We start from the raw sequence: 27,744 nt of genomic DNA on the forward strand, positions 1-27,744 counted from the left end.
ATTCACCAGCTCAATCGTTAACTTATTCTGGTGGACAGAAACCTTAATTGTCTGCCGTTCATCGAGCTCTCCAAATATGATGTTTCCCATGCTGCTTTTCCCAGTTCCAGTTTTTCACAAGATGACGATTCTGCTTGTGCTTGACACTGAAAGAGAATAATGTCCATCAATAATACTGTACATTTGACTTTTGGCTGTTTTCATATGAGATACACATGGGCTAAATTACAATAAAAATCAAATTGTTCAAAAGTCACAATGAAAAAGGAAACCAGTTAGTACTTTACTAATACTTATAAAATATTAGCTGTGTTATCATAATAAGAGAATGAAGTATAGTACATAAGAGTCCCACGAGCATCAAGAACATATTATGTATCTAATCTCTTGTAACAGTACCAATCACTGTCAAGCAATATGAAAAAAAGAAGGAAAAAGAGACAGCCATGTAAGTGTAACACCTGCGCACTGTAAAAACGTATTTAAAACAAAACAGCTATTGTTTAAATGTCTGCATCTTGCAAACTAATGTGCAGTGTTCAGTCCTGACAGAATTAACTGAAAGCAATTAACTTACCGCCGATGTTGTCAAAAGTTAAGTAACTGTGGAGCGACCATTAGTCAGAGTGGCAAGACTGCCCGTGTATATGAATATATTTCCTGTATCTTCCTTTATATATAGAGAGACATATTTTATTGCCTTGACAAGCCTGTTTGAACTTGACGGTTTCAGCAGTAGCTCTACCACAATTTCTGCACTCCTCCCAATCCTCGATGTGGTTCCCTCTCTTTGAATGATACAAAATAAAGTCTTAATTCTACAGCAGAAACTGTCTGTTCAAACACTAAATATACACAAATATTCCACTCAGTCAAACAATAAATAGTTCAGCTGTAAATTTAGATGAACTTTTTCCAATTAGTCCAACTACTGAGACCTGGGGGTCACTTGGGTTTAAGAGAGCACCTGGGTGTGACAAAAATAAAGTTACGTGTTCCTACATGAACACAAATCTGGGCAGGGCTTCATCGGAAAAGGGTGATGTCATGTACTACTGCACCAAACGAAACTTAGCAATATTTGAATCAATGTCTGATGACTCTTAAGGGACTGCAATGTTAAGCAACGCTAAGCAACGTTAAGCAACGGTCAGTTCACAAAAAAAATGCTGTTATTGCAGATATCTGGGCATATATGTAAGGAATAATGCCCAACGAGTTGTCAAATATCAGGAATTACAGTTTTTCTCAATTGTTTACACACAAATACTGGTACTTGACACACAATGACCACAACATGTAACTCATGCACCAACCCCCTGAACCAATTCTGCTAAACTACAAGCACAATTCCTGCTTTACACTCAAATTGCAGTTCTAAAACACACTTTTTTCAAAACACTACACACAATTCTCTGCATTTGGCACAATTTTCATGAAGAAAATCTCGTTTTCACAAGGAACACACTGTCATTCAAAATTCTAAAGTCAATTGCCCTACTATGCACACTGACTCATCACATGGGCAAACACCTGTCACACAGTGTTACAATTAGCAATCAGTTGATGCTTTTCATGGCTGGATTTGACATGCTAAGCGATATTTCCCCCGCTGCTTGGCCAGGGAAAACATTGCTTGTGATGTGGATGAGGTGCTGTGGCCAGACCGAAACAGAAGAGAGGATGCAGCATAGTTTTTTTTTTCGTTTTTTTTACTGTAACTGTATACAGTAAATTCTTCTGTTGTTTTGTATGTAGACCACTGTATGTGCAACTTTGTGTTGGTTGGGATGTTCACTGTGTACATTGTTTTTGTGGGGAAAATAAAATATATTTGTTACCGTGTATTTGTGTGTTCTGAGTATAAAAACAATATTCTAAAATATTTTACAACACACTGATGTATGTACTGTCTGTAGTAAGTGTAACACTGAACAAAAAAAAGGCCTAAGTCATTATGATGAATGGAGAAGAAGTGTTTTCCATTCATCATAGTGTTTTACATTGAGCACATCAGTGTTCAACTGGTTCTTATAAATGTCTATTCATATGATGGTGTGTGTGTGTCATTTGAAAACAAAATACCATTTTGAGAAGAAATAACATTGTTTTGAATGTAAAGTTTCATTTTGCAGGAGAATTGAGGGGTTTTGCCCATTGTGTGTGTGTTTTTTGATTTGTGTGTAGAGTTCTGAGAGTATGAGGCATGCTTTCAGAAAATGTGTGTAAACAATCGAGAAAAACTGTAATGGATGACGTGAATGCTCCTCATTTTCACACAGCACGTTGCTCTATTTCCCCTCTAAAATAACACGTAAAATTACTACTTTATGATATTATGACTTTATTCTCATAATACTACGACTTTTTTCTCTTAAACTTATGACTTTATTTTTGTAATATTATGACTTTATTCTCGAAATAAATAAAAAAAAAATATTTTTTTTTCCTCAATGTGGCCCTAATACTCCGTCGTAAGAAGAGAAATCAGTGAAGAGTAAAAAACATTTCTTTCCTCTGTGTCTTTTCTCCTGTGCTCTGACTGTTTTTATTTTAGTTTCACTCTTACTTGCTGTAACTGTGTGTGTGTGTGTGTGTGTGTGTGTGTGTGTGCGTGTGTGTGTGTGTGTGTGTGTGTGTGTGTGTGTGTGTGTGTGCGTGGTTGTGTGTGCGTGTGTGTGTGTGTGTGTGTGTGTGTGTTTTTGTATTTGGTTGTGTCTGTGTGTGTGTGTGTGTGTGTGGTTGGTGTGGTTGTGTGTGTGTGTGTGTGCGTGTGTGTGTGTGTGTGTGTTTGTGTGTGTGTGTGTGTGTGTGTGTGTGTGGTGAGTGTGGTTGTGTGCGTGTGGTGAGTGTGGTTGTGTGCGTGTGTGTGTGTGTGTATGTGTGGTGGGTGTGGTTTGTGTATGTGTGTTTGTGTGTGTGTGTGTGGTGAGTGTGTGTGTGTGCGTGTGTGTGTGTGGTGGGTGTGGTTTGTGTATGTGTGTTTGTGTGTGTGTGTGAGTGTGTGTGGTGGGGGTGTTAAGTAAAAACGTATTTTCTCAAATAACATTTCTTCATATTTCAATTTATTCATCGTTCATATTTGTCTTGGTGATACATTGCAATCCACAAAGAACCACAACTACTGTCTAACAAAATGATGTTGTTCATACTTTAAGTGCCATTTCCTGGTTAATATTTTGCAACAGGAAACAGCGAGCAATGTTTCAACAGAGACAGAAATACAGCCAACAATGTACACTTGTTTGATTAAAACATTTTTAAAGATCTTATCTATGACAGATGTTAAAACGATTTTATATTTGTGGCTTGTGGCTACAGTTGACAGAACATGCACTAAACAACACATCAGACACTCAGTGATTAAGATAAGACAAGGTACTGTAAGATTGTACTTTTCTTTAGTAGCAGTTGCAACACAAATTAGGAAAGACTGCAAATATAAAATAACAATAAGGTGCAAATCCAAAATATATACAATGCCAAAACAGGTTACTAGTATGGATTATAAAATATAAAAGGGGATCAGATATGTATGTACAATATCAAATCTATAGTATAGGTAAGTGTAAGTGTTAATTCAGAATTAGCTTGTGAAACAGGAATAAGTAACTGAAGGTTGAAGCTCAGGCAAGAAGTACAACCTATTCCATATGATTATGACGTAATATCATCAGCTCAATGGTTAAAGATAGTTTAGGACAAGATTTGCATGCAAACTACAGGGAGATGTGACTTTAATGATAAATTCAAGAGTCAGGGCTCATAAAGGTTTTGACTCTGTTTTATCTTTGGCTTTTCAAAGTGCTTTAAAGGGAGACAGTGCTTCATTCACGACAGCCTTTGCTGCCCTCTCTGCTGCTTCCTGTGGTGAGTCTGCTCCCTCAGCTGCAAGGTATCCTGTTAAACCTCCTTTCGCCGCTCCGCTAAGAGCAGATATCCCTACACGTGTGCCTAATGACATTCCTCCTATTACCCCTCCTGCTGTAGCTGCTCCTATATTGGTTATTACTGTGACAACTTCTCTACCCATCGATAATACACCAAAAAGAGCTCCTAACAATGCACCTGTCGTAATACCTGCCAGTTTGATCCAAAGCCAATGATATACTCTGTCTTTAGCCTGCTCTGTGATCTCTTTTTCTGACATGTGTCCTGATGATTGTCTAATGCACTTCTTCTCTTGTTGTATTTTATCATCCACTGCTTGTAGCATCTTATTGGTGTAGCAGCTTCCTTTGTTTGCCTTCAATGTCTTGTCTATTGACTTGAGTAGCTCCTCCAGCTGGAACTGGTTGTTCCTGTATTTTTCCTGCTGGTTGTTCTTCCAGTATTTATTATCAATGACGTGGCAACGGCCTCCACACTTCTTCACCAGCTCACTCGTTAACTTATTCTGGTGGACAGCATCCTCAATTTTCTGTCCTTCATCGAGCTGGTCACCATGAGTGAAGATAACTGTTGCATATTTGAAGACTTCTTCAGAAAAGTATTGGTTTAGTTCTGTGATGACAGCCTGCTCCTGCTCTGTGAATTTCTCCACTCTAAGCACAATAAAAAAAGCATGAGGCCCAGGAGCGCACTCTGTGATACATCTCACTATCGCGGGCTTCAGCTTCTCTTTAGATCTGTCTGTGTCGAAGAAACCAGGAGTGTCGATCAAAGTGATGCTTCTTCCATTGACAGATTTGGTTTCTGCTCGACATTCTGTTTTTTCAGAGTTTAGAGTGTGGTTGATTGTGAACCGATCTTTCTCTCCAAATATGGTGTTAGCCAGGCTGCTTTTCCCAGATCCAGTTTTTCCCAAGATGACAATTCTCGTTGTGTTTGACGCTGAAAGAGAATAATGTCCATTAATAACACTGTACATTTGTCTTTTGGCTGTTTTTATATAAGATACACATGGGCTAAATTACAATAAATATCCTAATTGGTCAAAAGTCACAATAAAAAAGGAAACCAGTCAGTACTTTACTTATAAAATAGCTGCATTATCATGATAAGAGAATGAAGCATAGTACATAAAAAGAGGCCCACGAGTATCGAGAACATATTATGTATCTAATCTCTTGTAACAGTACCAATCACTGTCCAGCAATATGAAAAAAAGAAGGAAAAAGAGACAGCCATCTAAGTGTAACACCTGTGCACTGTAAAAACTTATTTTAAACAAAACAGATATTATTTAAATGTCTGCATCTTGAAAACTAATGTGCAGTGTTCAGTCCTGACAGAAATAACTGAAAGAAATTAACTCACCAGCCATTTTATCAAAAGTGAAGTAACTGTGGAGCGACTATTAGTCAGAGTGGCAAGACTGCCTGTGTATGTGAATATACAGACGTAGGCAAAATTGTTGGTACCCTTCCGTTAAAGAGAGAAAAACCCACAATGGTCACTGAAATAACTTGAAACTGACAAAAGTAATAATAAATAAAAATTCACTGAAAATTAACTAATGAAAATCAGATATTGCTTTTGAATTATGGTTCAACAGAATCATTTTAAAAAGCAAACTAATGAAACTGGCCTGGACAAAAATGATGGTACTCTTAACTTAATATTTTGTTGCACAACCTTTTGAGGCAATCACTTCAATCAAGTGATTTCTGTAACTCTCAATGAGACTTCTGCACCTGTCCACAGGTATGTTGGCCCACTCCTCGTGAGCAAACTGCTCCAGCTGTCTCAGGTTTGAAGGGTGCCTTCTCCAGACTGCATGTTTCAGCTCCTTCCACAGATGTTCAATAGGATTTAGATCAGGGCTCATAGAAGGCCACTTCAGAATAGTCCAATGTTTTGTTCTTAGCCATTCTTGGGTGTTTTTAGCTGTGTTTTGGGTCATTATCCTGTTTGAGGACCCATGACCTGCAACTGAGACCAAGCTTTCTGACACTGGGCAGCACATTTCGCTCCAGAATGCCTTGATAGTCTTGAGATTTCATTGCACCCTGCACAGATTCAAGACACCCTGTGCCAGATGCAGCAAAGCAGCCCCAGAACATAACCGAGCCTCCTCCATGTTTCACATTAGGTACAGTGTTCTTTTCTTTGGATGCTTCATTTTTGCGTCTGTGAACATAGAGCTGATGTGACTTGCCAAAAAGCTCCAGTTTTGTCTCATCTGTCCAAAGGACATTCTCCCAGAAGCTTTGTGGCTTGTCATTATGCATTTTGGCAAATTCCAGTCTCGCTTTTTTATGATTTGGTGTCCTCCTCGGTTGTCTTCCATTAAGTCCACTTTGGCTCAAACAGTGACGGATGGTGCGATCTGACACTGATGTACTTGACCTTGGAGTTCACCTCTAATCTCTTTGGAAGTTGTTCTGGGCTCATTGGTTACCATTCGTATTATCCGTCTCTTCAATATGTCATCAATTTTCCTCTTGCGGCTACGTCCAGGGAGGTTGGCTACAGTCCCGTGGACCTTAAACTTCTGAATAATATGAGCAGCTGTAGTCACAGGAACATCAAGCTGCTTGGAGATGGTCTTATAGCCTTTACCTTTAACATGAAGGTCTATAATGTTCTTTCTGATCTCCTGAGACAACTCACTCCTTAGCTTTCTGTGGTCCATGTTCAGTGTGGTACACACCATGATGCCAAACAGCACAGTGACTACTTTTCACCCTTTAAATAGGCAGACTGACTGATTACAAGTTTGAAGATACCTGTGATGCTATTTACAGGACACACCTTAGTTTAATATGTCCCTATGGTCACATTATTTTACATCTTTTCTAGGGGTACCATCATTTTTGTCCAGGCCAGTTTCATTAGTTTGTTTTTTAAAATGATTCTGTTGAACCACAATTCAGAAACAATATCTGATTTTCATTAGTTAATTTTCAGTGAATTTTTATTTATTATTACTTTTGTCAGTTTCAAGTTATTTCAGTGACCATTGTGGGGTTTTCTCTCTTTAACGGAAGGGTACCAACAATTTTGCCTACGTGTGTATTTCCTGTATCTTCCTTTATATATAGAGAGACATATTTTATTGCCTTGACAAGCCTGTTTGAACTTGACGGTTTCAGCAGTAGCTCTACCACAATTTCTGCCCTCCTCCCAATCCTCGATGTGGTTCCCTCTCTTTGAATGATACAAAATAAAGTCTTAATTCTACAGCAGAAACTGTCTGTTCAAACACTAAATATAAACAAATATTCCACTCAGTCAAACAATAAATAGTTCAGCTGTAAATTTAGATGAACTTTTTTCCAATTAGTCCAACTACTGAGACCTGGGGGTCACTTGGGTTTAAGAGAGCACCTGGGTGTGACAAAAATAAAGTTACGTGTTCCTACATGAACACAAATCTGGGCAGGGCTTCATCGGAAAAGGGTGATGTCATGTACTACTGCACCAAACGACACTTAAGCAATATTTGAATCAAAGTCTGATGACAGTTAAGGGACTGTTTGCTCATGTTGCCGCTAACAATCAAATCTGATCAAATCACAAAGAAGCTATGTCTAACTGTTCCTAATACTAACCAGCTACTGCTGCTGCTCTTGCAGTGAATTTTAGAAAAATAGAATAAATCCACCTCTCTTTGCCAAACCAAGACATCATCTGTATGTGAAGTGACCGGCGAGCGTAGCTCAAACCGTGCTGTGGTGTTGCGAGCACCTCTCCTCCGCCGGTAAAAGACATTTGGTGTAGCTTTATTGCTGCTGCTGTTATTGCTGCTGCTGTTAATCCTAATGCTGCTGCTGTTCCTCCTATTGCCCCTCCTACTGCTGCTATTTTGGTTAAGGCTTGTCCTGGCTCTGACAGAGATTTCTTTAAAACTGTGACAACTTTTACAACCATCAATCCTACACCACAAAGAACTCCCAACAATGCACCTGTCGTAATACCTGCCAGTTTGATCAAAAGATCCTTAGATACTCTGTCTTTAGCCTGCTCTCTGATCTCTTCTTCTGACATGTTTTCTGATGACTGTCTAATGAGCTCCTTCTCTTGTTGTATTTCTTCCTCCACTGTTTGTAGCATCTCATTGGTGTAGTAGCTTCCTTTGTTTGCTTCCAATGTCTTGTCTATTGACTTGAGTAGCCGCTCCACCTGGAACTGGTTGTTCCTGTATTCATCCTGCTGGTTGTTCTTCCAGTATTTATTATCAACAACGTGGCAGCGGCCTCCACACTTATTCACCAGCTCACTCGTTAACTTATTCTGGTGAACAAAATCCTCAATTGTCTTCCCTTCATCGAGCTGGTCACCATGAGTGAAGACAACTGTTGCATATTTGAAGACTTCTTCAGAAAAGTATTGGTTTATTTCTGTGATGACAGCCTGCTCCTGCTCTGTGAATTTCTCCACTTTAAGCACAATGAGAAAAGCATGAGGCCCAGGAGCGCACTCTGTGATACACCTCACTATGTCACGCTTAATCTCCTCCTCAGGTCTATCTGTGTTGAAGAAACCAGGAGTGTCAATCAAAGTGATGCTTCTTCCATTGACGGATTTGGTTTCTGCTCGACATTCTCTTGTTTCAGAGTTTAGAGTGTGCCCAATCGTGAACAGTTTCTCTACAAATATAGTGTTAGCCAGGCAGCTTTTCCCAGTTTCAGTTTTCCCCAAGATGACAATTCTCGTTGTGTTTGACACTGAAAGAGAATAATGTATTTTGGTTATTTTCATGTAAGATACACATGAGCTAATCTTAATTGTTCAAAAGTCACAATGAAAAGGGAAAGCAGTTAGTACTTTACTTATAAAATAGCTGCATTATCATAATAATAGAATGAAGTATAAATAAAGAGTGGCTCACGAGCATCAAGAACATATTATGTATTTAATCTCTTGTAACAGTACCAATCATTATCCAGCAATATGAAAAAGCCATCTTAGTGTAACACCTGCACACTGTAAAAACAATTATTTAAAACAAAACAGCTATTATTTAAATTTCTGCATCTTGTCCAGTGTTCAGTCCGGACAGAATAACTGAAAAAAATTAACTTACCGGCCATAGGTGAATTCACTGTGGAGTGACAGTTAGTCAGAGTGATAAGACTACCAGAGTGTATATGAATGCATTTCCTGTATCTTCTTTTATCGACAGTTTTTCTTTCCTTGACACACCTGTTAACCTCTGGAAGTTTCGTCAGTAGCTCTATCACCTGCCTCATATGCATTCAGCTAGAGGAAACTAGAATAGAAACTAGAATCTTGTATACTATAGTAAGCAGTCAGTGTAAACAAAAAAGTGGAGCAAACCACAGAGATTTGTATATCAGAAACATTTCCATGGTTTACTGCCATGGTGAAAAACATCTAAACATGTTGACCAATACGGCTCACATGATAACAAAACAACTTTTCATTTTGGTGGCATTGGCCTATTTACTGACACAACAACTAGGTTTTGAAGCATGAATGAAGTGTTTTGGCTGAGTTACTACCTTTTGCAGACATGCAATAGAGTTGTGATGTCCCATCAAACAGTTGTGACAACTGCACTTACAGTTTAGAGAATGTTAAGACTGTTTCGAAAAATGAGTCAAAGCGAATGAGAAAAATTGTAAAATAAAATATTTATTGGTTATTTATTGGCCTGGCTGTGACCTGTGCAGTGTAGATATACGGGAAGTGGATGGTTGACTGCTTAAACTTGAGGAAGTTGGAAAGTCCCTCAGTCTAAAACGGAAGTAGGCTACTCAAGCTAAACAGGCCTGAGATCTGCTCTGGAGACCTTTACAAATATAAATGATAGAATGTATTTCATTTCTTTTCCCTTAAAAAAACGTCTCCTCTGCTGTTCCAGTGTGTTGACTTCCCACTTTTACATTGTTCACATTATACTTACGCAACGTTACGCAACGTTAAGCAACGTTAAGCAACGTTAAGCAACGGTCAGTTCACAATAAAAATGCTGTCATTGCAGATATCTGGGCATATATGTAAGGAATAATGCCCAACAAGTTGTCAAATATCAGGAATTAATGGACGACGTGAATGCTCCTCATTTTCACACAGGCAGCACGCTGCTCTATTTCCCCTTTAAAATAACACGTAAAATTACTACTTTATGATATTATGAATTTATTCTCATATTACAACGACTTTTTTCTCTTAAACTTATGACTTTATTTTCGTAATATTATGACTTTATTCTCGAAATCTCAGATTTATTTTTTTTCCTCAATGTGGCCCTAATACTCCGTAGGAAGAAGAGAAATCAGTGAAGATTAAAAAACATTTCTTTCCTCTGTGTCTTTTCTCCTGTGCTCTGACTGTTTTTATTTTAGTTTCACTCTTACTTGCTGTAACTGTGTGTGTGTATGTGTGTGCGTGCGTGCGTGCGTGCGTGCGTGCGTGCGCGCATTAGTGCGTGGTGGGGGTGTTAAGTAAAAACTTTTTTTCTCAAATAACATTTCTTCATATTTCAATTTATTCATCATTCATATTTGTCTTGATACATTTCAATCCACAAAGAACCACAACTTATGTCTAACAAAATGATGTTGTACATACATTAAGTGACATCTCCTGGTTCGCTTTTGCAACAGGAAACAGCGAGCAATGTTTCAACAGAGACAGAAATACAGCCACCAATGTACATTTGTTTGATTAAAACATTTTTAAAGATCTTATCAATGAAAGATATTAAAACGATTTTATATGTGTGGCTTGTGGCTACAGTTGACAGTACATGCACTAAACAACACATCAGACACTCAGTGGTTAAGATAAGACAAGGTACTGTAAGATAGTACTTTTTTGTAACCGAGGGAATTTGCTCTGCAGCAGTTGTAGCACAAATTAGGAAAGACTGCAAATATACAATAACAATAAGGTGCAAATCCAAAATATATACAGTGCCAAAACAGGTTACTAGTATGGATCATAAAACAGATATGTATGTACAATATCAACTCTGTAGTTTGAAACTCAGAAAAGAAGTACAACCTATTCCATATGTAGTATATGAATTAAAATTATAAGCTCAATGGTTAAAGATTGATTAGGACAAGATTTTCATGCACTCTACAGAGAGATATGACTTTAATGATCAATTCTTTCCCCCTTCTTTAAGAGTCAGGGCTCAATAAAGGTTTTGACTCTGTTTTATCATTGGCTTCAATATCAAGTGCTTTAACGGCAGACAGGGCTTCCTTCTTGACAGCCTCTGCTGCCCCCTTTGCTGCTTCCTGAGGTGAGTCTGCTGCCTCAGCTGCATCGTATCCTGTGACAGCTCCTTTCAACGCTCCCACAGCAACAAATGCTGCTGCAACTACTACACCTATTGTTGCTCCAACTGCTGCCGCTGTTGATCCTAATGCTGCTGCTGTTCCTCCTATTGCCCCTACTACTGCTGCTATTTTGGTTGAGGCTTGTCCTGGCTCTGACAGAGATTTCTTTAAAACTGTGACAACTTTTACAACCATCAATCCTACACCACAAAGAGCTCCCGACAATGCACCTGTCGTAATACCTGCCAGTTTGATCAAAAGATCCTTAGATACTCTGTCTTTAGCCTGCTCTCTGATCTCTTTCTCTGACATGTGTCCTGATGACTGTCTAATGCGCGCTTCCTCTTGTTGTATTTCTTTCTCCACTGTTTGTAGCATCTCGTTGGTGTAGTATCTTCCTTCGTTTGCTTCCAATGTCTTGTCTATTGTTTTAAGTAGCTGCTCCACCTGGAACTGGTTGTTCCTGTATTCATCCTGCTGGTTGTTCTTCCAGTATTTATTATCAACAACGTGGCAGCGGCCTCCGCACTTATTCACCAGCTCACTCGTTAACTTATTCTGGTGAACAAAATCCTCAATTGTCTGTCCTTCATCAAGCTGGTCACCATGAGTGAAGACAACTGTTGCATATTTGAAGACTTCTTCAGAAAAGCATTGGTTTAGTTCTGTGATGACAGCCTGCTCCTGCTTGGTGAATTTCTCCACTTTGAGCACAATGAGAAAAGCATGAGGCCCAGGAGCGCACTCTGTGATGCACTTCACCATCACAGGCTTCAGCTCCTCCTCAGATTTGTCTGTGTCGAAGAAACCAGGAGTGTCGATCAATGTGATGCTTCTTCCATTGACGGATTTGGTTTCTGCTCGACATTCTCTTGTTTCAGAGTTTAGAGTGTGGCCGATCCTGAACAGTTTCTCTCCAAATATGGTGTTAGCCAGGCTGCTTTTTCCAGATCCAGTTTTTCCCAAGATGACAATTCTCGTTGTGTTTGACACTGAAAGAGAATAATGTCTATCAATAACACTGTACATTTGTCTTTTGGCAGTTTTCATATGAGATACACATGGGCTAAATTACAATAAATATCCTAATTGGTCAAAAGTCACAATAAAAAAGGAAACCAGTTATGAAATAAAGATGGAAAAAGAGACAGCCATTTAAGTGTAACACCCGCGCACTGTAAAAACGTATTTAAAACAAAACACAGCTATTATTTAAATTTCTGCATCTTGCAAAATAATGTTCAGTCTCGACAGAAATAACTGAAAGAAATTAACTCACCGTCCATTTTGTCAAAAGTGAAGTAACTGTGGAGCGACTATTAGTCAGAGTGGCAAGATTGCCCATGTATGTGAATATATTTCCTGTATCTTTCTTTTATATATAGAGAGACATTTTTTGCCTTGACAAGCCTGTTTAACCTTGACGTATTCAGCAGTAGCTCTACCACATTCCTCAGAAACTTCACGAACAATTTCTGCCCTCCTCCCAGTCCTCGATGTGGTTCCCTCTCTTTGAATGATACAAAATAAAGTATTAATTCAGTTCAAACACTAAATATACACAAATATTCCACTCAGTCAAACAATAAATAGTTCAGCTGTAAAATTACATAAACTTTTTCCAATTAGTCCAGCTACTGAGACCTGGGTTGTGAAAAATAAAGTTACGTGTTCCTTGATGAACACACATCTGGGCAGGGCTTCATCGGAAAAGGGTGATGTCATGTACTACTGCACCAAACGAAACGTAGCAATATTTGAATCAAAGTCTGATGACAATTTAGGGACTGTTTGCTCATGTTGCCGCTAACAATCAAATCTGATCTAACCACAAAGAAGCTATGTCTAACTGTTCCTAATACTAACCAGCTGCTGCTGCTGCTCTTGCAGTGAATTTTAGAAAAATAGAATAAATCCACCTCTCTTTGCCAAACAAAGACATCATCTGTATGTGAAGGGAACATTCTCTGGATAATTTAGATATGAGTTTTGAGTTTAAAAATAGCTCTGTTGGGGCACCCCGGTAGCCATGCTTGCCAACCTTGAGACCTCAAAAATAGCAAGGATTTCAAAACAAAGAGGAGTCTGGGGGGGTTTTCTCACAGAAAAATTTGAGTTTTGGAGAGTTTGTTTCCTGCATTCTGGTGACTTTTAAAGAATTAAAATAACAACATAATAAGTACACTGCAACAGCATTTATTGTTAAAAGGCCTACTTTTAATTTTACTTTTAATTCTCCAAATAGAAAACGGAATAATTCACCCCTCTGGCGTGAACTTATGTGAATCTCTGGTATAAACTGATATTCATCAGTTTTCATTCATTCATTTATTTTTTGACCCTGCTTGAGTATTTCTTTATCTTAGTACTGTTCATTTCTCTCTTCTTCTCTCACTCATTGAAGGCCCTTTCAGACACAATGTGACAACAGCACCACTGCCCTCTAAAACCCACAATGGTTTGCGGCACACCACAACGACTTTGCAGTGATGCAGTCGTGTGCGGCAAGCGCAGCTCAAACCATGCCATGGTGTTGCGAGCACCTCTCCTCCGCCAGTAAAAGACATTTGGTGTAGCTCTATTGCCGTCCGGGTGGAAACAGCAGGGCTTATACACGCTGTACAGTGCCAGAAACAGGTTGAGATAACGAAAAGGAAAAAAAGGTGTGAACATTTGCCACAAATCGGGAGAAATGCGGGAGAAGTGTGACCCGGTAGTATGCCGGTAGCTCACCTGGTAGAGCAGGCGCCCCATGTACCAAGGAGATATACCTTTGATAAATCACAACTTTCTTTTACGAATGTGTTATTGAAAACACATAGCCTACACATGTGAAATACTTTATAAATGAGACCAAATGAATGCATTTAGGCAGTAAAACAAACAGAATGTTTGCGAGCCTTTAAGTAGGCTACAATTATCAGAACAATATTAACATTCAGACTCCTCCATGTGGCTCAAAGCTTTACTGCAGATATAATTGTTAATAATAAAAGACGATGGAAGAAATTCTGCAAATTATTTGGCTTCCTAAGGGTCAAAACCTATGATTCAGAATGTCTTCTCTCTTATCTGCATGTGTGGTGATGCTTTTATTTTTACTTTATTACTTGTATTTCATGTCCTTACTGAATACAAAGTGATAGAGGGAGCAACAAAGGCATGTTGCAACTGTCTTTATCACTGCATTCTGAAAGTCTCAACACATAGTGTAACCACAATCAAAGCACATTCCATCACATGCTTTAAAATAATATATTTATTGGGTAAATTAAAAACTCTATTTGCTCAAATTACATTGTTTCACATGTTTCAATCCTGATACTTTGTTATCAAGACAAAAGGACAGCTGAAGTATTATTTTTCCAAACCCTTATTGACAAAAGATAAGACATAAATCTATATATTAAACATCATATATTGAACAAAATCTTTGTTAGGATGTGAAGAAAGCACCCATTCCACAAGAGGATTCCTCATCAGCAACCAGAGAGCTTGTGTGTCTCAGATACAGTAAATACATTTCTTCTCCCTTAAAAAAACATCTCCTCTGCTGTTCCAGTGTGTTGACTTCATTGGATTTTAATCAGCATTAACAGATGACTTTGTTTTTGTCACATCATCATGTAAAATCCCACTTTTACATTGTTCACATTTATAATATTATGACTTTATTCTCATACTACGACTTTTTTCTCGTAAACTTATACATTCATTCTCATAATATTACGACTTTTTTCTCGTAAACCTGTGACTTCATTTTTGTAATATTATGACTTTATTCTTGAAATCTCAGATTTATTTCTTTTCCTCAATGTGGCCCTAACACTCCGTCGTAAGAAGAGAATCAGTGAAGAGTAAAAAACATTTCTGTGTGTGTGTGTGGTGGGGGTGTTATAAGTAAACACTTATTTTTCGTAAATAACATTTCTTCATAGGTTTCAATTTATTCATTGTTCATATTTGTCTTGGTGATACATTGCAATCCACAAAGAACCACAACTTATGTCTAACAAAATGATGTTGTACATACTTTAAGAGACATCTCCTGGTTAGCTTTTGCAACAGGAAACAGCGAGCAATGTTTCAACAGAGACAGAAATACAGCCAACAATGTACATTTGTTTGATTAAAACATTTTTAAAGATCTTATCTATGAAAGATGTTAAAAAGATTTTATATTTGTGGCTTGTGGCTACAGTTGACAGTACATGCACTAAACAACACATCAGACACTTAAGATAAGATGGTTAAGATAAGACAAGGTACTGTAAGATAGTACTTTTTTGTAACCGAGGGAATTTGCTCTGCAGCAGTTGTAGCACAAATTAGGAAAGACTGCAAATATACAATAACAATAAGGTGCAAATCCAAAATATATGCAGTGCCAAAACAGGTTACTAGTATGGATCATAAAACAGATATGTATGTACAATATTAACTCTGTAGTTTGAAGCTCAGAAAAGAAGTACAACCTATTCCATATGTAGAATATGAATTAAAATTATAAGCTCAATGGTTAAAGATTGATTTGGACAAGTTTTTCATGCACTCTACAGAGAGATATGACTTTAATGATCAATTATTTCCCCCTTCTTTAAGAGTCAGAGCTCAATAACGGTTTTGACTCTGTTTTATCTTTGGCTTTTCAAAGTGCTTTAAAGGGAGACAGTGCTTCATCCATGACAGCCTTTGCTGCCCTCTTTGCTGCTTCCTGAGGTGTGTTTGCTCCCTTAGCTGCATCGTATCCTATTAAACCTCCTGTCACTGCTCCTGCAGCAGGACAAACCCCTGCAGCTATGCCTATTGCTGTTCCTGCTGTTATTCCTAATGTTATTCCTGTTGCTGTTACTCCAATTACCTCTCCTGCTGCTGCTGCTGCTGCTGCTGCTGCTCCTCCTATAACCCCTCCTGCTGCTGCTATATTGGTTGAGGCTTATCCTGGCTGTTACAGAGATTTCTTTAAAACTGTGACAACTTTTCCAACAAAAAATACTACACCAAAAAGAGCTCCCAACAATACACCTGTCGTAGTACCTGCCAGTTTGATCAAACAATCCTTAGATACTCTGTCTTTAGCCAGCTCTCTGATCTCTTCCTCTGACATGTTTTCTGATGACTGTCTAATGAGCTCCTTCTCTTGTTGTATTTTATCCCCTACTGTGTGTAGCATCTCATTGGTGTAGTATCTTCCTTTGTTTGCTTCCAATGTCTTGTCTATTGACTTGAGTAGTCCACCTGGAACTGGTTGGTCCTGTGTTTATCCTGCTGGTTGTTCTTCCAGTATTTATTATCAATGACATGGTAGCGGCCTCCGCATTTCTTCACCAGATCATTTGTTAACTTATTCTTGTGAACAAAATCCTCAATTTTCTGTCCTTCAGGGAGCTGGTCACCATGAGTGAAGACAACTGTTGCATATTTGAAGACTTCTTCAGAAAAGGTTTGGTTTATTTCTGTGATGACAGCCTGCTCCTGCACTGTGAATTTCTCCACTTTAAGCACAATAAGAAAAGCATGAGGCCCAGGAGCGCACTCTGTGATACACCTCACTATCTCAGGCTTCAGCTCCTCCTCAGATCTATCTGTGTCAAAGTAACCAGGAGTGTCGATCAAAGTGATGCTTCTTCCATTGACGGATTTGGTTTCTGCTTGACATTCTCTTGTTTCAGAGTTTAGAGTGTGGCCGATCGTGAACAGTTTCTCTCCAAATATGGTGTTAGCCAGGCTGCTTTTACCAGTTCCAGTTTTCCCCAACATGACAATTCTCGTTGTGTTTGACACTGAAAAAGAATAATGTATTTTGGTTATTTTCATGTAAGATACACATGAGCTAATCTTAATTCTTCAAAAGTCACAATGAAAAGGGAAAGCAGTTAGTACTTTACTTATAAAATAACTGCATTATCATAATAAGAGAATGAAGTTTAGTAAATAAAAAGTGGCCAACGAGCATCAAGAACATATTATGTATCTAATCTCTTGTTACAGTACCAATCACTGTCCAGAAATGTGAAAAAGCCATCTTAGTGTAACACCTGCACACTGTAAAAAAATATATTTAAAACAAAACAGCTATTTTTTAAATTTCTGCATCTTGTCCAGTGTTCAGTCCGGACAGAATAACTGAAAAAAAATCAACTTACCGGCCATAATTGAATTCACTGTGGAGTGACGGTTAGTTAGAGTGATAAGTCTACCAGAGTGTACTGTATATGAATGTGTTTCTTGTATCTTCTTTTATAGACGTTTTTTTTTTCCTTGACACGCCTGTTTCGGCAGTAGCTCTATCACATGCCTCACATGCATTCAGCTAGAGAAAAAATGTTGTATTGTACAGTACGCAGTCAGTCTAAACACAAAAGCAGAACAAAACAGAGATTTGTATATCAGAAACATTTCCAGGGTTGATTGCCATGGTAAAAAAACATCTTAACATTTTGACCAGTACGGCTCACACGATGACAAAACAACTTTTCATTTTGGCGGCATTGGCCTATTTACTGACACAATAACTAGGTTTTGAAGCATGAAAGTGTTTTGGCTGAGTTACTACCTTTTGCAGACATGCAATAGAGTTGTGATGTCCCATCAAACAGTTGTGACAACTGCACTTACAGTTTAGAGAATGTTAAGACTGTTTCAGAAAATGAGCCAAAGCGATTGAGAAAAACTGTAAAATCAAATATTTATTAGTTATTTATTTGCATGGCTGTGACCTGTGCAGTGTAGGTATACGGGAAGTGGAAGTTTGTGTGCTTGAACTTGAGGAAGTTGGAAAGTTCCTCTGTCTAAAGCACAATAATAAACTGCATAAGGTTGTTTGGGTTCCTGCAGACGTTCCATGAGCACTACAGAGCTCTAAAGAGCTCATGGAACGTCTGCAGGAACCCAAACTAGCAACACAAATCAAATGAGCACTTTAGGAATGAAGCCTGCGAGTTAGAAATACAGCTCTTTTTAGCTGCAGATAAAATAAAGTATTTATTGGTTAAAAACTTGATTTGCTCAGATTACATTCATTTACATGTTTCAATACTGATACTTTATCAAGACAGAAGGACAGCTGAAGTAAGTTTTTTTGAAGTACGAAAAACCTTGTTATTAACAAAAGGTAATAAGACAGATATTGAACAAATCTTTGTTAGGTTGCGATGAGAGCACCCATTGATTCCACAAGAGGCTTCCCAATCAGCAACCAGAGAGCTTGTGTGTCTTAGATACAGTAAATACATTTCTTCTCCCTTAAAAAACGTCTCCTCTGTTGTTCCAGTGTGTTGACTTCACTGGATTTTATCAGCATTAACAGACGACTTTGTTTTTGTCACATCATCATGTAAAATCCCACTTTTACATTGTTCACATTATACTTATGTTAAGCAACGGTCGGTTCACATTAGAAACGCTGTCATTGCAGATATCTGGGCATATATGTAAGGAATAATGCCCGACGAGGTGTCCATTATCAGGAATTAATGAACGACGTGAAGGCCATTAATTCCTGATTATGGACACCTCGAAGGGCATTATCCCGCTTATACCATGGTCACTTGCCAAAGAAAAAAAAAATGAAGATCATTACGGTATTACAGTTTTTCTCCGTTGTATACAAACAAAAAATGGAACTGTGCGCACAATTCTGAAAACTTGAAGGTCATGTATCAACAAAAAGACTCCAGACTGCTACTATGTTCACACTACGAGTGACAAAAGCAACAAAACGGCCAAGCATGGCAAGCTACATTGTCGGCGAGTCTCTGTCGAAGTGTTGCTCAAGCGCTCGTTGTAGTAGTAACATCATTAAATAGCACTGGGAACTGGCTAACTGCATTTTTTTATATGGAGCGGAACAGGGTGGAACAGCGATGAGTATCGGGTATCAGTTTGTAGTTTCATGTCACATTCTTCCATTGAAAATGACCTGTAGCCTGTTGCTGTGCCGCTTGTGTGAATGCAGCTTAAGCACATTGTTTCAACTCAAGTCAACCAAGACTGAAATTGCCACTTTAATGTGCAATGTTCAGTCCTAACAGAAATAACAAAAATTAACTTAACATCCATGTTGTCAAAGTGAAGTTACTGTGGAGATCCTATTAGCTAGAGTGACTCGACTGCCAGTGTATGTGATTATGCTACCTGTATCTTCCTGTATCTTCCTGTATTACTAGTTTTTTTGTTTTTGTTTTCTTTTACCTCGACACACCCGTTTAATCTTGATGGTTTAGCTGCTTCACGGTTCAGCTGTTTTAGCTTATGCTGTAAATAAATCCAACTCTCTTTGCCAAAACAAGCAAAGCTCCGACTTAATAACATTTTCCTGACACCATTCACATGTTGACAATAAGTGGTTGTTTCATCTGTACGTGAACGGAATATTCTCTGGATAATTTAGATATGAGTTTTGAGTTTAAAAATCTCACAATTCATATACTATTCACAATCTTGAACAAAAACATTTTGGCATCCATGTTAAGTATAGCAAGGCCAAAACACGTGATTCAGAATACCTACTCTCTTTGTGGTGATACTTTTAAAGGATAAGAGGTAAGCAAAGGCATGTTGCAACTGTCTTTGTCACCGCATTATGAAACCCACAACAGATAGTGTAATCACAATCACAGCAAATGCCACATTCCAGTTTCATGCTTTAAAATAATATATTTATTGGGTAAACTAAAAACTTTATTTGCTCAAATTACATTCTTTCACATGTTTCAATACTGATACTTTGTTATCAAGACAGAAGGACAGCTGAAGTATTATTTTTCCAAACCCTTATTGACAAAAGATAAGACCTAAATCTATATATTTAACATCATATATTGAACAAAATCTTTGTTAGGATGTGAAGAAAGCACCGATTGATTCCACAAGAGGCTTCCCAATCAGCAACCAGAGAGCTTGTGTGTCTCAGATACAGTAAATACATTTCTTCTCCCTTAAAAAATTGTCTCCTCTGCTGTTCCAGTGTGTTGACTTCATTGGATTTTAATCAGCATTAACAGATGACTTTGTTTTTGTCACATCATCATGTAAAATCCCACTTTTACATTGTTCACATTATACTTATGTTAAGCAACGGTCAGTTCACATTAAAAATGCTGTCATTGCAGTTGTCTGGCCATATATGTAAGGAATAATGCCCGACGAGGTGTCCATTATCAGGAATTAATGGACGACGTGAAGGCCATTAATTCCTGATTATGGACACCTCGAAGGGGCATTATCCCGCTTATACCATGGTCACTCGCCAAAGAAAAAAAAATGAAGACCATTAATTTATATGAATTATTTTGCAACCAAAATGTTAAGTTTCTCACAAGCCATAACTCCCGTTCCTCTGGCAGGGTTTGCTAATACCTGGAAAAATCATTACCGTCCCAAAAGGTTCTTATGCAATGGAAACGTTGTTCATTACTCCAGTAAATAGGACAAACCTTAGCTATACGACTTGGCAATGGGAGATATTTCTAGTCGTTTGCTAGGAGAGAACGTTACGCTAGCAAGATTCAAAGTCAATAACATTGGGTACGGTTGAAAAACAGTAAATATAACTTGACAGTATGCTTAACAACAAGAATAGCTAGCCAGCCGTGACATTGTCCCCAAATCAATACGAGAAGTTTCACATACAAATAAGACGACATGTACTGTCGGCCGCAACCTTAAAGAGCGAGTTGAATAGCGAATGGGATGCGAGATGAGTGCTTATGTAGAGCAACTTACTTCTTGCACTGAAGGACTAATGTTACACTCAGTTTTGAGTGATTTTTTTGTAGCCAGCGCATTAATTTAGAACGGTGAACAGACAGTTTAACTGGAACTACTTAGTAGGCGTACGTTATCAGGAATTAATGGACACCCTGAAGCCAATCAGAATCGAGTATTCACCCAGACCATGGTATAAAAACATGTACATACACACTGTAAGTGAGATTGGGACTTTTTCCTCGTATCAACAGGAAATCTCATTTCAGCATTTTACAACGAGACACCAAAAGGGAAACGTTTTTTTTGTCAGAAATTCAACAACAGCTACATTTTTCTGCAAAGCCACTCAAGCTCTCAGCTCCTTTATTTCTGTTCTTGAACACTCAATATGTCTCCCTCCTTCATCTCATTTCCTCTCAGACGGTGACAAACACCAGTCTGGCCGTGTAGGCCAGGTCAGCGAGGTAAAGCAGGAAGTTGAGGGCAGTGAGCACTGCCACCGCGATCAGTTTTGACGACGCTCGGCTTCCACCATGGTACTGTTTGTCAAACTGGAACACTGGCCAGATGATGGTAGCCGTCAAGTACATGATGACTGCCAGGAGCCCGTAAGCTGACAGGAACTTGGAGAAGGGGATGGGCAGACAGCCGGTTAACTCGGCCACACACAGCACCACCACAGCCATGGAGAGGATGAAGCAGATGCAGTACACGGCCATGCACCACTTGAGAGCCGGATGGCGGTCATACGACACAGGGTCGCTGACCAGGATGAAGATAATACAGGCCACGAATGTCTGGCACACCTTCAACAGGCCTGGAGCTGTAGCCATGTAACCCGCCACCTCTCCTGGCCTCGCTTTGGTCAGGCTCACCTCCCCCATGTAGGCTACCGCTGCCAGGCAGGAGAAGACAGTGGAGGCGATGCGATAGCCGCGAATGTCGCCATAGAACTGCTGGTCCTTGAGGAAAAAAAGTGGGAAGATGATGGAGGCGGAGAGGCAGAGGAGGGAGGCGTAGCAGGCGATAGTGATGGGGAAGTTTGACCAGGACACTGGGGCTCGGGTCTGGAGGCCGAACATCTCCACCAGCAGGACCAGCAAGGTGCAGGTGAAGCTGAACGCCCAGCAGAAGATGCACCAGTCAGCCATGCCTCCGTATAGACGGGCTCCATGTGCTGCGACGCTGAACGCCACGCAGGTGAACAGCAGGGCAGCTACGCGCACCCATAGCAGCCTGGAGGTGGGTAACACGATCAGTGGCATGATGGGATGTCACAATCAGTCAGGAGTTGAAAGTGGCTTCTGTAGACCAGTGAGGGTTAAGGTCAGTCTTTAATGTGAGATCTTGTGCTGGCTGCTTTTCACACTCTCTGTCGATGTTTGTCACATATTCTGCAGAAAGACAATAAAAGAAGAGAGGAATCAGAATAAGCAGAAGCAAAGTTTGATTTTGACATATGTAGATGCAAAATAGTAATACTGTACAGTATATCAGTGAAATACAAACATTGTTTGATGCAGTGGCGGACTCAGGATGTCTGAGGGGCAGGGGCGAAAAAAATGTAAAGGGCTGCAAGCGGTAGGGCACCATGTTTTCTCCATTTCAAGGCCACCCTAGAGGGCACTTCATTGCACTTTCTCTACTGGAAGGGCACCCTAGAGGGCAGTTTATCATGTTTTCTTCATTTAAGGGCACCTTATGGTGCTTTAACACAATCTAGGGCACCCTAGAGGGCACTTTCACATGTTTTATCTACCATATGGGCATCCAAGAGGGCACTTTTGCTGCAGTTTGTTCAACAAGATTTCAACTCATATTGCTCTCTTATTAATGCTGTAGCCGTAACTTAATGGTGCATCCTTTAAATCTGAACAGCCCATAAAGAAGAAATGCTCAGTTGTACAGTCTCAATTGCAGTTTATTTTCTGTCAAAAACATGATATATTGATTCCACATATTTTGCTTTATGTTCTCAACAGCCTTGTTTGTCTGTAGGCTAATTAAAGCCTAACATATTGAGAAGATTACAAACAAAACTGCAATGTCATGGTGAGAAAACATTAAAGCTGCTAATGTAATAATTAATAAGTTGTGCATCCCTGACTGACATGTCTAGGCTCAAACTAAAGCTGTGTAAAGACTGAGGAATGTGTGAGGAACCTGTTCAAGCTGTGACCTGTGCAGGGTAGGTATACAGGAAGTGGAAGTGTGTCTGCTTAAACTTGAGGGAGTTGGAAAGTCCCTCAAGTCTAAAACGGAAGTACAAGTTGTACATTTCTAACTCCAGAGAGTACAAAACAGTGTGATACTGGTGCCCTCTAGTGTCCAAACTGTTGTTGGTTTTAGTGAAGGTTTTTGCCACAGAGAGCTTTATAATATACAAGATATGACCCCCTATAGACCCTTGAAACAAACGTATAACCTAATTTAATTAGGTAATTCCATTGAGATCGAGATCTCTTTTGCAAGAGACATCAGCAGATAAAAAGAACAAATAATAGTCGAATACAAAAAAAACCCAGATATAACCAGACATAACAAGAGCACAATCACATATTCACACATATAATATGTATATAATAATCACATATTTAATTAGATTCAACTTGGTGGTAACTAAAGTTAAACATGCCTAAGATCTGCTCTGGTAAACAATGGTTTTAAATTTGAGAAGTGATATACTGAGACAGCTTTTGCAGGAGATCTTTATAAATAAATATATATATATATATATATATAAAATGTAGTTCTCTTCTTGTGGCTAGTGAGGAGTATGATATGTATCTCCTGTAACACAATAATAAACTGCATCAGGTTGTTTTACTGTAGAGCGAGCAGCATGAGGATAAAGGATATCTCCATATGCACACATGATGGATGACTGTACAATAATTTTCCCGTCCTTGAGACAGAAACATGTTCCCATATAAGAAACACATTTTATGTTTTGTTCCAAATGCTGTTTAGAAACGTTACTGCTCTAAATTCCCAGGTATTTATAAGATATGGTGAAATAAGGGAAAACTCAGGAGGAGGAGTTGGCTTTTTCTTACACATGGTACCAATTATGTTTGCTTTCACAGAATATATTGAAGTGTGTATAGGGCTGACCCAAATGCTTCGAAGCTTTGACCATTGCCATGGAAATACACCTCCAAATCAGTATTCAAATGCTTTGTTTTTAAAAAATCTTATTTTATTATATATAACTATGTAATAATAAAGTATAAAGTAAATAATCCCACAATATTATTCATTATTCATATTCAACATGAACTGTTATCAGTTATTCTCAGACAGATATCGCTGTTTTATTGTGTGTACTGTAGTGAGGCACTGTCCTGGGCACTGAAATGAGGGAGATGGAGACAGACAGAAGAACATGTCAGCCTGCGAACGCATTTCTCTCAGCTTCGAAGCCCAAAAAATGGTATTTGGGAGAGCCCTAGAAGTGAAGGCAAAGTACCTTTTGTTCCATGCCCCCTGTCCAAACATGCAGAATTGCTGCATTTTAAATATCTAGTGTCTGACGAACTTATAATGGTCTCTTGTGCTGTAGATGTAGATGCCAATAAGACATGACTGCTACTCTACAGGTCCAAGGATGTGCATTATTTCTGGAGAAAAACACTCCTTTATTCGGCCAATGCAAACCCTGAAAATTGCTAATCTAATTTGTCTTTTAGCCATTAACTCCAATGCTAAGCTTCCTGTTCTCGGTAATGAGAGGCATACACAGGAAGCAGCTCTGCAGAGCTAATGGCACGTATGCAGGAAGACGATAGCAACACAAATCAAATGAGCACTTACAGCTGCAGTACGTAGAACTGGAGCAAATATGATTTAAAAAAATATATTTGTATATATCGGTCACTATATCCTGACAGTAGTGCATGAGAATGGTCATCTGAAAAATATCATGTGCCTCTGTGTCCTCCGTTGCTCCTAATGGCATCTGCAGGACTTCACAGACCGAAGGAGCAGCTGTCAATCACTCGCGAATTCCGATCAAACGTTCAAACTAGGCAGCGCTGATCAAATATGAATCAATATTATGTTACTGTAATGCTTATTTGTCGCCTAAAATGTTTTCAGAAACATCTTGTAGTGTAAGGTTTAGCTGCAAAATGAGAACGTTTGTGACCCGGCAGCCATGTTGAGATCAGTTGAGGAAATACCAAGCACCGCCCACCAGCCGGAGCACAGCCAATAGGAACGCTCTCTCTCTGGAATGACCTGTGATTTTTTAAAGCCTGACAACAGAGCCATGAGGAGGTGCAGAAGTCTAGCTTTCTCTCAGAACACTTGAATTACAATACGCTGAAAGGTTATTATGGACATTTTTGCCCAATCATGCCAAAAACATTCTGCCTACTGCAGCTTTAATCACTTTAGGAATTAAGCCTGATATACAGCTCTTTTTCACTTATACATAGTACCAACAAAAAACTCTTCTTTAACACAAGCTTTAATCCGTTATGTTTAACTTTCTGGTGAAATCTGTGAGTTGTTAGTCATGCTTGGTCACCCAGATTCACTATTGAGAGAGATGTTGGTTAATACCTGAGATAAATTAGAGCACATTCTGAGAGATGTGGTTGTGTGGTGTGTGTTTAGCTCATGCCTCACTGCTGACAGGAAACCAGACTTTGGTCTGCTTTTTTTTTACCTCTTTGAGTTGATAGCATGCAGAGTTGGTTCTCATTCTTAATATAGTTAAACCATCCTGGGTGCTACTGTATATCAATGTATATTGCTTATAGATGATACACTGGCTTGAGATGAGGGAATATGAACAGAAAAAAAGCTTCTTAAAACTACAAAACTGACATTATGCATTCTTTTAAATACTCTTTTAACAGAATACACACATAACAGCATTATAATGAAACCAGAGGAGATACTTTTGTTCTTAAGGGTAAAATAGACATTATAACAGGCACATTAAAGAGCTTTTCCGTCCCAAATAGCGGACACATACCGCGCCCTGCAGCTCTTTTGTCGCTGTTCCAAAAATAGACCAAGATAAACGCTGCTAACTTTTACATAAACTCTCTGAGAACAAAAAAAAACAACAACATAAGTTTGAAAATTTGAACTTACCGTTTTCTTTGCTCGGAGTTTCATATTGTTTTTGTTTTGTCTTAAAGCTTAAAGTTCCTGTAGCAACGCGCGTAGTTGAAGACGCATCTCCTGCATGCTCTCCTCCTCCAGCTCGCAGCAGAATGATCCCACGCCCAGCGAGGACCATATTTGGTAAAGTGTTGAAACCCTCTCCAGGCCTCTGTAAGGTCATCGCAATTCCTCTTCTCAAGTGATTCATATTGCGTCAGTTATATATATACACTGTAAAGAATTCCCCAGTAAAATAACAGTAAAGAACTGGCAGCAGGGTTTGCCTTTATGTTACTGTAAAATTAACATTATTATACTGTAGCTGAAATGTACAGCTTTGTACTGTTAATGAAAAATACAGTTTGAACTATTTTTTTTTTTATTAATTTCACATTATTTTACTGTTTAAAGATACATTATATAGCTGTTTTTCACCTTTCTTTTACATTATCTTACTGATTTGTTTTAATGCACTATTTATTTTTTACATATATTTTAATACACATTATTTTTTTCCTAGATGGATAGACTTAGCAGGTTACAGACATAGGAATAGTCACACTAAATACAATTAAAGGCACTTGTTAGGAATAAGGCTATGTCGCCACTTTTCCCAAAATGTATGTCTATAGCTGGCTACAAGCACAGAATACAAACCATAACAACATGTGAAGAACAATAAAGCTAATTCACTGATTTTACAATCATGTACAATGTACAAGCCTCACATGTGCAGATCAGGTCTCAGAATTAAAAAAATACTGCATGAAACTGTTACTGATGATACTTTAGACAGTTGATCAGCAGTAAAGTGCTGTTTTTTAAGAATGCATTATAGTTCAGTTAAAAAACAGCATATGAGCGTAATTTAACAGGTTTTCTTTTGTATTAACAGTAAAGCACTGTTTTTAGCAATACGAGGGTTAATACTGTTGAAATCCTGCTGTAAATTAACAGCAATTGTTTACAGTGTAGAAGAAGGAAAATAGCCGTGAGTGTGTGTTAAATGCCCATCACTCTGGGATACTGAACGCATTTGGTGTCTCCACATCTGCTTGTATATAGGCCTCAGAAGAGGAGTAGCCGACTGTATTGTTTTTTTCTTCTTAGGTGTAGTTGTGAATTAATTGCAATGCTTTTCTCATATTTCTGCAAGGAGTTTGCAGAAAACAACTGTTGCATTAAAGTTACATTCACTAAGTATTGTCTATTAAACCTGCAGTAGGCAGAATATTTTTGGTATCATTGGGCAAACATTTCCATGATAACCTTTCAGCATATTGTAATTCAATCGACAAAGCGCTGATTACAATGGCACCAGCGCTGCAGGGCGCGGTATGTCCGCTATTTGGGACGGAAAAGCTCTTTAATGTGCCTGTTATAATGTCTATTTTACCCTTAAGCGCAAAAGTATCTCCTCTGGTTTCATTATAATGCTGTTATGTGTGTATTCTGTTAAAAGAGGGTATGAAAGAGTGCATAATTATGTCAGGTTTGTAGTTTTAAGAAGCTTTTTTTCTGTTCATATTCCCTCATCTCAAGCCAGTGTATCAACTATAAGCAATATACAGTGATATACAGTAGCACCCAGGATGGTTTAACAATATTAAGAGTGAGAACCAACTCTTAGGTATGCATGGTATGCATGCTATTAAACCGAAGCGGTAAAAAAAAGCAAACCAAAGTCTGGTTTCCTGTCAGCAGCAAGGACATG

The 27,744-nt window shown here is 38.7% G+C and overlaps 4 protein-coding genes across 5 annotated transcripts; all 4 read right to left on the bottom strand.

The window, feature by feature from the left end:
- Window positions 1-3,043: 3,043 nt before the first annotated feature.
- LOC119481372 (GTPase IMAP family member 7-like) lies at window positions 3,044-5,326 on the bottom strand. The gene is made up of 2 exons (XM_037758227.1): window positions 5,260-5,326; window positions 3,044-4,833 (listed from the first exon to the last, which is right to left on the bottom strand). The coding sequence occupies exons 1-2, from the start codon at window positions 5,264-5,266 to the stop codon at window positions 3,800-3,802; spliced, it is 1,041 nt and encodes a 346-aa protein (XP_037614155.1). The 5' UTR covers window positions 5,267-5,326; the 3' UTR covers window positions 3,044-3,799.
- Window positions 5,327-7,688: 2,362 nt separating this feature from the next.
- Window positions 7,689-12,733, bottom strand: LOC119481378 (GTPase IMAP family member 7-like). Its single transcript, XM_037758237.1, has 3 exons — window positions 12,481-12,733; window positions 11,319-12,193; window positions 7,689-7,745 (listed from the first exon to the last, which is right to left on the bottom strand). The coding sequence occupies exons 1-3, from the start codon at window positions 12,485-12,487 to the stop codon at window positions 7,737-7,739; spliced, it is 891 nt and encodes a 296-aa protein (XP_037614165.1). The 5' UTR covers window positions 12,488-12,733; the 3' UTR covers window positions 7,689-7,736.
- Window positions 12,734-16,403: 3,670 nt separating this feature from the next.
- On the bottom strand, window positions 16,404-17,637 carry LOC119481394 (GTPase IMAP family member 9-like). Its single transcript, XM_037758262.1, has 2 exons — window positions 17,348-17,637; window positions 16,404-16,984 (listed from the first exon to the last, which is right to left on the bottom strand). Exons 1-2 carry the CDS (start codon window positions 17,352-17,354, stop codon window positions 16,419-16,421), a joined length of 573 nt encoding a protein of 190 aa, XP_037614190.1. The 5' UTR covers window positions 17,355-17,637; the 3' UTR covers window positions 16,404-16,418.
- A 2,207-nt stretch (window positions 17,638-19,844) lies between these two features.
- LOC119481380 (myeloid-associated differentiation marker homolog) lies at window positions 19,845-26,169 on the bottom strand. 2 transcript variants are annotated; one of them, XM_037758239.1, is made up of 2 exons: window positions 26,019-26,169; window positions 19,845-22,306 (listed from the first exon to the last, which is right to left on the bottom strand). In XM_037758239.1, the coding sequence occupies exon 2, from the start codon at window positions 22,175-22,177 to the stop codon at window positions 21,329-21,331; it is 849 nt and encodes a 282-aa protein (XP_037614167.1). In that variant the 5' UTR covers window positions 22,178-22,306; window positions 26,019-26,169; the 3' UTR covers window positions 19,845-21,328. The 2 variants fall into 2 exon arrangements, with proteins under 2 accessions (XP_037614167.1, XP_037614168.1); XM_037758240.1 differs by lacking the exon at window positions 26,019-26,169 and adding an exon at window positions 25,897-26,007.
- Between the last annotated feature and the right edge of the window lie 1,575 nt (window positions 26,170-27,744).

The sequence above is a fragment of the Sebastes umbrosus genome, chromosome 22 (genome assembly GCF_015220745.1).
Source record: "Sebastes umbrosus isolate fSebUmb1 chromosome 22, fSebUmb1.pri, whole genome shotgun sequence".
Classification (NCBI taxonomy): domain Eukaryota; kingdom Metazoa; phylum Chordata; class Actinopteri; order Perciformes; family Sebastidae; genus Sebastes; species Sebastes umbrosus.